General features: G+C 38.9%; 1 protein-coding gene and 1 long non-coding RNA gene across 11 annotated transcripts in view; both read left to right on the top strand.

Annotated features, from left to right (window-relative positions):
* The window catches only part of STRBP (spermatid perinuclear RNA binding protein), a 153,607-nt gene that overhangs the window by 96,940 nt on the left and 44,390 nt on the right, over positions 1–12,277 (top strand). For 9 of the 10 annotated variants that reach the window (XR_005792692.1, XR_005792691.1, XM_040482249.1 and 6 more), the window contains 5 exons: positions 5,241–5,332; positions 5,873–5,968; positions 7,317–7,428; positions 8,090–8,187; positions 8,394–8,505. Coding sequence is in view for 8 of the 10 variants with exons in the window: in XM_040482249.1 (XP_040338183.1) it covers positions 5,241–5,332; positions 5,873–5,968; positions 7,317–7,428; positions 8,090–8,187; positions 8,394–8,505 (510 nt within the window). In the remaining 2 variants the exon portion in view is untranslated. The remainder of the gene's footprint in view (positions 1–5,240; positions 5,333–5,872; positions 5,969–7,316; positions 7,429–8,089; positions 8,188–8,393; positions 8,506–12,277) is intronic. The other variant, XM_040482252.1, reaches the window with a different exon arrangement.
* Positions 361–3,794, top strand: LOC121034960 (uncharacterized). The gene is made up of 2 exons (XR_005792693.1): positions 361–495; positions 728–3,794. It is a non-coding gene; the product is annotated as an uncharacterized LOC121034960 (long non-coding RNA).

The raw sequence follows: 12,277 nt of genomic DNA, 5'->3' as shown, positions 1-12,277 counted from the left end.
TTTTTTTTTTTTTTTTTTTTTTTTAATTAAGTGTAAGGGCGCCTGGGTGGCTCAAGTCGGTTGGGTGTCAGACTTTGGCTCAGGTCATGATGTCATGGGTTGTGGGTTCAAGCCCCATGTTGGGCTCTGTACTGACAGCTCGGAGGCTGGAGCCTGCTTCAGATTCTGTGTCTCTTTCTCTCTGTGCCCCTCCCCCACTCATGCTTTGTCTCTCAAAAATAAACAAACATGAAAAAAATTAAGAAAATGTATTTTTGTTAAGTTTATTTATTTATTTTGAGAGAGAGAGAAAGCACACGTGCAATTGGGGAGAAGCAGACAGAGAATCCCAAGCAGGCTCTGTGTGCTGTCAGCGCAAAGCCTGACTTAGGGCTTGAACCCACAAACCGTGAGATCATGACCTGAGCCAAAATCAAGAGTCAGACACTTAACAGACTGAGCCACCCAGGCGCCCGTTAACTCCATTAGGTATTCTTACTGTGTGATCTCGGACAGGTTTCTTCATTTTATTTTATTTTTTTCAACGTTTATTTATTTTTGGGACAGAGAGAGACAGAGCATGAACGGGGGAGGGGCAGAGAGAGAGGGAGACACAGAATCGGAAACAGGCTCCAGGCTCTGAGCCATCAGCCCAGAGCCCGACCGCGGGGCTCGAACTCACGGACCGCGAGATCGTGACCTGGCTGAAGTCGGACGCTTAACCGACTGCGCCACCCAGGCGCCCCAGGTTTCTTCATTTTAAATTGCGGCTAATAAATACTTGAGAAAGTAGTTTGAGGTCAAATGAGAGAATTTATGTAATGTGAGCTATACAATACCCAGCACAAAGTATTTGCTCAATAAATAGTGGTAGTTACACTTAGCTTCCTAAAAAGATTCCCAGTGCAAACTCACTCACTCAAACTGCCTTGAGTTCACAGTGAGAATGGCATGTACTTGATAGCTCTGAGGACCTGAACCCAAACACAGGTAAACTCTTAACCATCCACTGAAGTGTAGTATTAGAATCGGTATTCTGTATTTGCTGCAGTGCTAATCAGCGCTAATCATGAGCTGATTTGTTATAAAGGTTATGGCTCGTCAAGGGTAGGTATGTTTTTCCTTACCCGTGTCCTTTATCCCTAGTGCCTGCAGTGGTACCTAATACATAGTAGGTGGCCACCCAAATCTGTTAAATGAATTTTTATAGTAAGCACATTGCCAGATTAAATAGGACTGTCTGGTGTGTAAGAAGCATTAACAATGGGCTTGATATTCAAGCAGTATATATTGAAGATTTAGCTGTGTTAAAGTATTTTATAACTTCCTGCGTTAGAAGCCTTTCTCATATATAATTTAACCTTCACAGCAGCCCTATGAGGTAAATAATTGCCCTGTTTGATAAATGAAGAAAGCCTCCCATTTCTCCCAGCTCCTCCCACTTGGAGTCCAGTGTACCCTCTGCTCACATTACTCTTTAGAATGAGTGTAGGAGCCTCTTAGCTGATTTAGTTATGCTCAGCCTTATACAGTCTCGGCTTCTTTTAGTGCTTGTGATTTTAAGAAGTATAATTGCTGTGAGGGTAGTCAGTCAGCTATTTATTATATTTACAATGCAGTGTGAAACCAGGTGGATAGGGAGCCTACAGCGACTCTTGTGGCTAAGGCTAAGGTGAACCTCTGTCCTCAATATTTAGGGGTTCACAGAGAAGTTGCCCCAGAGTCCCTTTCACATAACTTCTGACACATCTCACTAGCATGAGCCCTGCTAAGTGGAAAGCAGTAGATTCTCACAGTCCAGAGATCACAACTGGGATTATAATGATGCAGTAGGCTTTATTTTCCTGCCTTCCACAGCTGCTAGACCCCACACTATCCAGGGCAGATCTTTAGCCATTATCTTTCTAGTGGCCAGCTGCCTACTGAGGCATTGAAGAAAAGTTACCGAGTGATACTTCTGCCATAAATTAGGAGAACAATGCTCTCTCTGTTCTACCTTAGTGCCTCATTTGACTGTCTGCATTATTGTGGCCAGATGTTTTGCATGGACAATGGTTTGGTGCCTAATATCTGCTCTCACAAAGCCTCAAGAATTGAGAGAGGGGGCTGCCAGGATATCTTCAGGCTAACTAGAAAATTCTGTCGGCGTGAACTCAGTAGCCCAGCTACATCCAGATTGTCAAGGAGGCCTTTATGATAATCCAGCACAATTATTTTACCTTAGAAGAGCCCAGGTTCCACACCTGTAACTCTCATTTAACACAGTCCTGTTCTGGCTTTTCCCCACCCCACCCCAAAACAGGCTAGTGTTTTAAGAGACAGAGGGTTTGCTTGCATGGAAAGGGATTGAGAGAAACTGACCAACATTTCCTGCAGTGTGGTGTGTTTCTGGTCACTGATCTAACCTCTAACCAAATAAGCAAAGTTAGGCATAGTAGACTTGTCTTCCAGTGCTTCCATTGTTCAGAATGTTTTATGTACCTTCATGCCCTCTGCCAGTTTACTGGAAAAGCTGTTTGCCTTTGCTTTCGGCATTTTTGTCACTCGCCAAGCCCATCCCATCTGCTGTTTCTCATCTGTTCTACTGGTCACTGTAGGAAAATGAAATGGCTCACCATACCATTGTTTGTGATTTAAAGACTCCAAATGTCTTTTTATCAGAAAAGTTTTTCTTCACAAAATTGAAACACCCGTGTTAAAGTTCGTACAGAAATGTTAAGCTTCAGGTTCTGCTACGAGAAGTAGCATTGTTTTTCCTGCAGCAAGTCTGTGATAGCCATGTTATTTTTCTTAATGAATAAAAAAAAAAACATAAAACTATATTATCTTTCTAGAAAGCAAATAGGCAAGCGGGGCTTATAAGTAACACTACAGTGCCATATGAATTTATACTGTTTTAAAATAAGCTTTGAAGAAGACAAAATGAGATGAGCTATTACATCTCCTCTCCTGTTTCCTTTCTCATGAATATTGAAACATTCTGGATCTTTGGACTTTTTGACTATGAGAGCATGAAGAAACATGGTCATTCTGGTGGTGATGTGAAGGGAGTCCAGTGCAAGCCTTCTGTTCACTGCCTGTGCCTTTCATCTCTTTTTAGCAGAATCTACTGCCTCCAAATGTTGACTGTCTGTAGCAAGATGATGTCTGTTATTTTTTTATAAGAGTTTGTGATTATAATCTGACCTTGGGGATGAAAGAATTTACCTAAATATTTTTGCCATTGTTCCCCTTTTAAAATATATGTGTTGCAGTGAGCATAAGATGTTATTTATAAGCTGCAACCACTGGATGAAAGTTCCAGAAAGGTCAAAAAGAGCTTTTGTTTGCCTTGTCTTTTCCTATGCAAACTTCCTCTGACTCACTCCTGTCTTCCATTGCCCGCTGCAGCCCTCCCTCCCCCCCCCACCCCGCCCCGCACCTTCCAAACACTCCTACTAAGATGATTGAATAAAACTTAGCTTGCATCACTTTTAATTTGAAGATCGAAGTCTTAAAAAAATAAAAATACTGTCCATGACTTTTCTTGAGATTACATGATTTAGCAGTCAGTCAACCTTTGTCATGTCTAACTTTTAAGAGAGTCTAATCATTCATTTACAGTAGTTTGTTTTATCTGGTACATGAGCTTTACACAGATGCTTGTATTGACTACAGTTAAGCATTTTGACTTAAAAACATTAAAATGAGTTCATTGTATGTTTCATGTTATTAAAAAGAATTAAGCAAATCAGGAACTAGATCATTGGTGAAGTGAACACCCACAGTATATGGCTGCATATTCATAATATATCTGTGTTTATAAATTACATTAATAGGGTTTTTTTTGTTTTTTTTTTTGAGGCTTCCCATTCTGTGAGTAAAATGGGGCAATGAATGAGAGCCTGTGTTGTGGCTTTGTTGGCAGAGGTTAATGTGAAACAATGCAAATATCTGCTGTAGAGCTCACCTGGTCAGAAAATAAGTGTGTAGCACTTTAGCCTTTCGAGTGTTGCAGCGGATAGAGCCACAGTTCATTCTTTCATAGATTTGTTTTCTGTTGGGCATCATGCTTTTGGTTTTAGTTAATAGCAGTCTGTCAGAATATATAGTACAGTGCCTTAATAGAATCTTATAATAACTAAGGAATCCAAAAAGTATCAGTGATCTTGTGTTGCATTTAAAAATATTTATAATGTATCATTTGGCCCGTACAAACATACTGCCTCTGTGACTGTTATGATTATTCTAGGAAAAAGCATTGGGTGGACTCTCCTACATCTGCGAGAGTTCTTACAAGAGAACGGTGCATCTGATTGCATTGGATTAGACAAAGAATGATTCCTCAGGAAATATTTGTATGTTGTAGGCATTATAAATATTGCAGCAAATATCGTTTAAAAAACTCACTTCCTAGTGGCTTAGAGGAAATATATATTTAATGATCCAAATTTGGATTTAGAATTGTGACGTCTTCTCAGATACAGATATTTATCATTAATCACATGTTTGAATTCTTACTTCTGCTGCTCTGGGCCATCTAATCCAACTTTAAAATGTTAAGGCAAGTCAGATAACTGTAATTAGATACAATTCTTTGCTGCCCTTAAAAAAAGGGTATATAAAACCTGAAATATTCCAGTGTATTCCATTATTATAGTTTTAATAATTTTGTTTTAGAAAAGAAAGTAATGAGAGAAGTTAAGGTGATGCTTGAAGAGTTATCAGTGGAGCAGAGTTTCTGTGAAGGGTTTTCGTGTTGGATGAGTTTATTTAGTTGTTAAAAAAAAATTATACTCAGTGTATTCTTCGTAAATTTCAAATTGATTACATGAGAGAGTCCCAGTTTTCCTCAAGAACTCATCAGCAATTCTTCTGTAAAGGAAAGTTGTTATTGCTCCTGGTCCCAGATTTGTGCTCTTTGCACCCCACCAAAGGCAAAAGTGCTATGTACCTATTTTGTGTCCCTGTAATGTTATACATACGCTTAATAAGATCCCAGATTGTATGTAGCAGTGGTCATGTATTTGTTTACTGGATGAATGCTCTTGTGCTCCTGTTGTACTTGTGCACAGAATGAATGGCTCTGATGACTGTTTACTTATGCAATCATCGTGCACGTAATTTAAGAAGAAAGCAACAAAACCAAATCGTGAAATCTTCTGGGAGTCTTATTAGTTCATTCAGATGCTGCTCTTCTTTTTATTTTTATTTTTTGGTAATTTGACAGGAACCCCTTGGTCAAATTGTATCTGTCTCTCTTTATCCCGTTTTCCTATTAGAAAAGGTTGCGATGAAAGATCCTCCGGACTTACTGGACAGGCAGAAATGCCTGGACGCCTTGGCGTCTCTTCGACATGCCAAATGGTTTCAGGTTGGCTCTTTGTTATTATCTTATTGTTATTGTAGCCTTGTGCAGGTTTCATTTGGAACACCTGCCACTTAATGGTTTCTGTGCACGTAATGTATAAAATGGGGGCGCTTTCTACCTCATAGGGTTATTTTAGGAGTAAATGAGTTAATTTAGGTAAAATGCAGAGTACAACTTCTATTACAGTTAATGATGTTTAATTATCACATAATCTTTTTTGGCTTAGTACTCTGAATTTCAAATGATGGCTTATAAAGTACAAACAGGGATGAGAAAAGCTGAAAGTTAAGATAGATGGTTGCCCAGAATGGGATTACCAGGAGGCTATAAAAGCTATTTTAATAATATGCTTCCTCTTCTTTAAAATCTGCCTTTCTAAACTACAATTTTACTACTTTTAATAACTTGATTTTTTGGTTTGCTTGACAACTGATGAATGACTGGATAATTAGTATTCACTTTAAAAAACCTATCCATGTCCCATGTGCTTAAAATAAAGATTGGATTTCAACAGGGATATTGGAATCATTTTGTTTGTTTTAGGCAAGGGCAAACGGATTAAAATCATGTGTAATTGTCCTCCGCATTCTGCGTGATTTGTGCAACAGAGTTCCCACATGGGCACCATTAAAAGGATGGGTAAGTACTTATGGTTAAAACCAAATGCTGTAGCTATAGTCAGATGAAATCCTGTAGAAATTACACGTTACTGTAAAATGGCTACAGTCTGAGTTAGATGCGCCTTACCTGTTTTTGTTCTAGAAAAAAATTGCACATCTTTTCAGATACTTTTTTACACATATAGCCTGTCTCCTCCTACCTCATCATATTCATGTTAACAGAGCCTGAGATATTTTTTCTGACAAGAAGGTTCTATGCCTGTTAGAAGAGACTTCTTGCACTTTACTCTGTACTGATGGTTGATTACTGTTCACCTAGTGCCCCTGAAAGCCTCCTTGACTGACACATTTCTCTTTCAGGGCTACTTCCATTTAAAATACAAATTACCTGATATGTCTTGTATATGGCTCCATATCCTCTTTCTCTTTGAGTATAGACATTTAAAAATATGGTTGTTTTAGTAAGTAAAGTCAGGCAAACAGTACAGTTATTACAACTACAGGCATGGTTTATAATGTATCGTGCAAAAACTTACTTCATTTAGAAATTATTATGCTTGACCTACTCAATACCACAGTGAAGAACATTATAAAACAAATAAAGCTCTAATGGATTATTTTAAAAAAATTTTTTTTTTTTTTTTCAACGTTTATTTATTTTTGGGACAGAGAGAGACAGAGCATGAATGGGGGAGGGGCAGAGAGAGAGGGAGACACAGAATCGGAAACAGGCTCCAGGCTCTGAGCCATCAGCCCAGAGCCTGACGCGGGGCTCGAACTCACGGACCGCGAGATCGTGACCTGGCTGAAGTCGGACGCTTAACCGACTGCGCCACCCAGGCGCCCCTCTAATGGATTATTTTAGATTAATCAAGCAGTTATTACTCTGACATAGTACATGCGTTTTTAGTTTATTAACTGTGGAGATTTGGTCCTTTGTTTATTCTAATTGTAGTACTTGGGGTAGGCTGTGTGAAGTCTTATTGTGGTTTGATGGCTTCCTAGGTTAAGTAGGAGATAAGTGGGCTGGGTTTAAACATTGATTAGTTATTAGCTATTACTAACTGATACATAAAGCTTGTTAAATCAACCAGATGACCACAGTTTCTTAAGTGATCCTTTCAGGGTAGCCCAAAATGAGGTTTTTGTAACAAAATGTCTTCTATGTTATCTCAAAAATGATTAATTTAAAAACTCTGGTGGGGTAAAAGTTGATAAATCAAGCAGGAAGAGTTAATTGGGCCCTAAATATTAAGTTGACTTTCACCTTTTTGGCCTCCATTGTAGATAGAAATGTCAGCTCACATTTAACTGGAATCCTTTTAACACTTGGTGCATGTACTAATTTGTAATTTAATATCTTCTAGCCACTAGAGCTTATATGTGAAAAGTCTATAGGTACTTGTAATAGACCTTTGGGCGCTGGGGAGGCCTTGAGACGAGTAATGGAGTGTTTGGCATCTGGAATACTACTTCCTGGTAAGGGTTTCAAACTCTGGAGGCAGAAGAATCAGAAAAATTTCATTTTAGTTTATTTTTCTAAATATGTGCTATATTTGTCCTCTGCACAGGAAAATGATGCGTAGGTGTTATTTTGCTTGGAATGTTAGCAACTAGAATGTTTGAATGTTGGGAACATGATATAAAACTCTCTTTCAATAACTGTAATTTTTGTTTTATATGTACTAACATAAAAGGTACTAATAAGATATTGTGTCTGCTATGAATTTGCTTTACCTAGAGTGCTGAATTTCAAATGTAGATGTTTGGTTAAAATGTATGAAGTTCGTTCTGTTTGCAGTCAGGTTTTTAATTTGGAAAAATTAAATTTGGTCTTATTTTATGTATGTAATCCCTTTAAAGATCTGGGATGGTTCATCATGCTGTTTCTAAATTCTCAGAGTAAGACCCAATTTTGTCGTTAGATGCAAGTGACTTCCAGTAAAATAAGGACATTTGAGTGTTAACATATTGAAAATGAGAGAGTGTCCTTTTTATTCCATTTAATTGAGCAGATTTTTAACCTAGTTCCTCAGCTATTTTTTTTTCTTTCCATTCTTTTCTCTCTTTTGTGTTAGTTCATGGAATTCTAAACTCAGTTCTAAATGGTTCTTGTGTTTTTCTTTTGCCCTTGCCAAAGGTGGTCCTGGTCTTCATGATCCTTGTGAGCGAGACCCAACAGATGCTTTGAGCTATATGACCATCCAGCAAAAGGAAGATATTACCCACAGTGCACAGGTAGAAGATGGGGCATGTCACAGTGATCTATTAGAGAGATATCATAACTTTATTTTCTGAAGTGTTCTATTTAAACACTTATTTCTCATCTGTTACTAGGGTCTTTTGCCATCATAAGGATAGCATTTAATGAATGTCTTTAAATGTCATAAGGGCTTTATGAATGGCCATTAAAATGTGAATAAACATAATCTTTTGTTCTTTAGCATGCACTCAGACTATCAGCCTTTGGCCAGATTTATAAAGTGCTGGAGATGGACCCCCTTCCATCTAGTAAACCTTTTCAGAAATATTCCTGGTCAGTTACTGATAAAGAAGGTGAGTGTTTTACTGGGGTTGGACGTGGGCAGTGGTGATGTTCATGGGATGCATCGGTTGTTAGAGCTAAGGGAGTGTTATTGTTAATGCAAGTCATGTATTGCTTTTCTTCCTGACTTCTTTTGTCCCATCAGTGACTTAGCTTGCTATCATTTATTCTTACTAGTGACAAACTCACTTAGCTATGTCGACCAGATTCCAAGCCACTTTACTGCATAGATTTAGGAACCACACTTTGAGAACCCCTGGTCGAAGAAGAAAAGCCGTAAGCTAGGAGGCAACGTTACCACTGTCACTGACCAGTTTGATCTTTGTCACGCTTGGAAGTGTTGTGTAACTAAGAAAGAGAAAGATATAGAGGAGGAGAAAAAAAGTATACTGAAAAATTCAGTACACTATTCCGTTTGACCTAATGTGTCTGAACTCAGAGTTTTGAACCTAATATGGCCTAGGTTCCAGCTAAAACCTCCACTAATTTGCTAGCTTTCAGCCTTGAGCAACGGGTTCATCTCTCTCTCTCTGTAGTGTTATTACCTCCACTTTATTGTCTGATGTCAGATTAAAATGCCCAACTCAGTGCCTGGATTATATAGCAGGTACTCAAATGTGAATCACTCATCACCTCATGGTGCCCCAATAGATGTTCCCTCCCCATCCCCCATCTCCTATTATACTAGAAAGTAGGATGTTGGCCACTAGTTGTTCTTCACTTGGGACCCAGCCCATCTCCCACAATGGATATTACTCTAATAATTTTTATAGGACAAAAGGAGTGTAATGGCCCAGTCTGTTTATTTAGACAGCAGAATTCCAGGGGTTAAACGACTTTTCAGGGAGAGTCCACGAAACCGAAACTGTTTCATAATAGCACCAAGGCTTTTTTTTTTTTTTTTTTTTTTTTTGGGTCTTTTCCATTCTTTGTCCCATAGTGTGCAGTTTTCCAGAGACTGCATGTGACATGTGATGGCATCATCTCTCTGATGTTTAATGGGATGTTTTTTGTATACTCTTGTATTAAAGTTGTTTTAATTTCTAATATGCTAAATATTGATAGGTATAACCCACAGAACAAAGCTCTTAGAGTGCCCAGTAATTTTTTTTTAGATAAGGGGATCCTGAGACTAAAACTTTGAGAATCACTGCCTTATGCTGTAAACCCCTCAGAGGTAAGGAGTTCTCCAGGTCCTACTGTATAACTTAAAAACCAGTGCTCAAGGGTCACCTGGGTGGCTCAGTCAGTTAAGCATCTGACTCTTGATTGATTTCAGCTCAGGTCATGATCTCATGGTTTAGGAGATCAAGCCCTGTGAGCTAACGGTGTGGAGCCTGCTTGGGACTCTCTTGCCTCTCTGTCTCTGCCCCCTTACCCCTTCACGTGTGTGCTCTCTCTCTCTCTCTCAAAATAAATAAACATTAAGAAAAAACAAAACAAAACAACCAGTGCTCGGTATTTGTGCAATGAAAGACACCTTCCAGTGGGTGCTCACACAGCAGCAAAGAGTTTTTGAAAAGGATTCACATAGCCATGTGACATTAAGCACTGTCTGTGGATTGAATAGAATTTTCAAATATCTTTAGAGATTTTTGTGATTAGTATGGAAAATTTTGTTTGAATTACTGAATTCATAGCAGCTCTTTTGGTTTTGTATTTTTATCTTTCACTAGATAGTAAAAGTGTATCTACTGCTATGTGACTTTGTTGGGTTTTTTTCTTTTTTAACTTTAAAGGTCTTTCTCATTAGTTTGGCAACTATTGGTCTGTCAATTTATAGCTTAAAATAGAACCAGACTGTCAAGTGTTTCCACTCAAGCACTATCAGTTACTAGCTGCATGAGCCTGGCAGTCACTTACCTGTCTGTGCCTTAGCTATAGGAGGAAGGGACTGTGGCCATTGCCTCCAGACCCTTATGGTCTTCTTCCTCATATCTTCATGTTTTTAGCACCTAGCTTCCTGGCATTGGCATTCACGCTTTATTCTTGTAATTCTTGGTGATTTCACGATGCACTCAGACGATTTTTTCCAAAATTCTGACTTCTCAATTCCTTGATTTCCTCTCCCACACATGTTTTGTCTTCTACCCTACCTGAGTTATCCATTCTGTGGACATACCCTAGACCTGTCTTCAATAACTGTACCCTCTCCATAATCTTATTTTCAAGAATCCTTCTTTCTAACTGCCTCTTATCATCGCTCTGGTACCCTTGCTCCAGTTATTGAGCCTCAACATTGATTCTGTTGCCTTCTCAGAGTCCTTCACCTTCCTGATGTTCTCTTCTGTCCCTTCTCTGCTTAGATTCAGTGGCCCATCATAATGATCACTCCCTAGCACATGCCTTCACTTCCTTGATCCTTTCTTCTTGGCACAGTTCTAACTGGGGAAATCCAACTCTGCTGGAACCAGGCTGTTGAACATCATTGGGGGAAAAATACAGTCACCTTGACTTTTTCCCTTTTAGGTCTATTGCAAATAGACCATTTGTGTATCTGGCAATCCTCCTGTAAGTTCTAGAGTTCTCCAGTTGTCCTAGATGACAGTTTTACACCTTTTCTCGTTTCATACTTCCTCTTCCAACACCTCGCTCTCATCTGATGACTTTGTTTGTTCAAAGGACTCATGTACTTTGGATAAACTCCCTTGACTGTGGATAGACTGTCCAGACTCTTAAGACCAATCTTTCTGCTTGTCTACTTTATCCGATCCCCTTTGCCTACGAGTGGACATTATTCCAATAATTCTCTCTTTTCTTACTAGCATCAACTCTTCCCGTTCTACTGGATCATTTTTATCAGTGTAAAAATTTGCTGTAATATCTCCCATTTGAAAGATGAAACCAAACTCCCTGATTCTGCAGCCCCCTCCAACAGGGTCTCGTTTTCTGTTCCCCTTTATAAGTACTTTTTCAAGGGTGGCCTATTCTTTTCCCCTTTTCTTCACTTTTAAAAGTTGTTTTTTTTTTTTGTTTTTTTTTTTTTTTTTTAATGTTTGTTTATTTTTGAGAGAGACAGAGACAGAGTGTGAGCGGGAGGGGCAGAGAGAGAGGGAGACACAGAATCAGAGGCAGGCTCCAGGCTCCGAGCTGTCAGCACAGAGCCCGATGTAGGGCTCGAACTCATGGACCGTGAGATCATGACCTGAGCTGAAGTCAGGTGCCCAACTGACTGAGCCACCCATACGCCCCCATCTCCTTTTCTTCACTTTTAAAAAACTTATTCTAATCACGCTTTTTTCCTCACCGCTCTACCAAAGTCTCTGTTGTCACCTTCATGTTACTATACTCAGCAGTTAGTTTTCAGTCCTCATCTTAGCTGAATTTTTAGCCACAGTTGACACAGATGAGCACTGTTTTTTTCTCCCAAATTAATTTTGCTAGGATATTTCATGTATACATAAAGGTATAAAACATATACCATTTAAAAAATGATTAAAAAAATTATATACAGTCACCACCCTGGTTGAGAAACAATATTGTTAGCTTCTCAGAAAACACCTATTTATCTCTCCACATCACCTCCTTGCCCCATGAACTAACCATTCCTGACTTTTCGATAGTCATTTCCTTGATTTTCTGTATAGCTTTCCCACCTGTATATGCTTTCATAAACAAATTGACATTGCCTATAACTTCATAGAAAGGGAAACAGACTGAATTCTGTGATTGACTTCTTTCTGTCCAGCATTGTTTGGGATAAGTTCATGTTGCTGCATATAGCTATGTTTGCTCATTTTAATAGCTACATAGTTTCCATTATGAATGTACTACAATTTACCC

This window comes from Herpailurus yagouaroundi, unplaced genomic scaffold, assembly GCF_014898765.1.
Source record: "Herpailurus yagouaroundi ecotype Mexico unplaced genomic scaffold, PumYag 160, whole genome shotgun sequence".
NCBI classification, from domain to species: Eukaryota; Metazoa; Chordata; class Mammalia; order Carnivora; family Felidae; genus Herpailurus; species Herpailurus yagouaroundi.
Note: the sequence above shows the minus strand (reverse complement) of the source record. Positions and strands in the feature narration are given on the sequence as shown.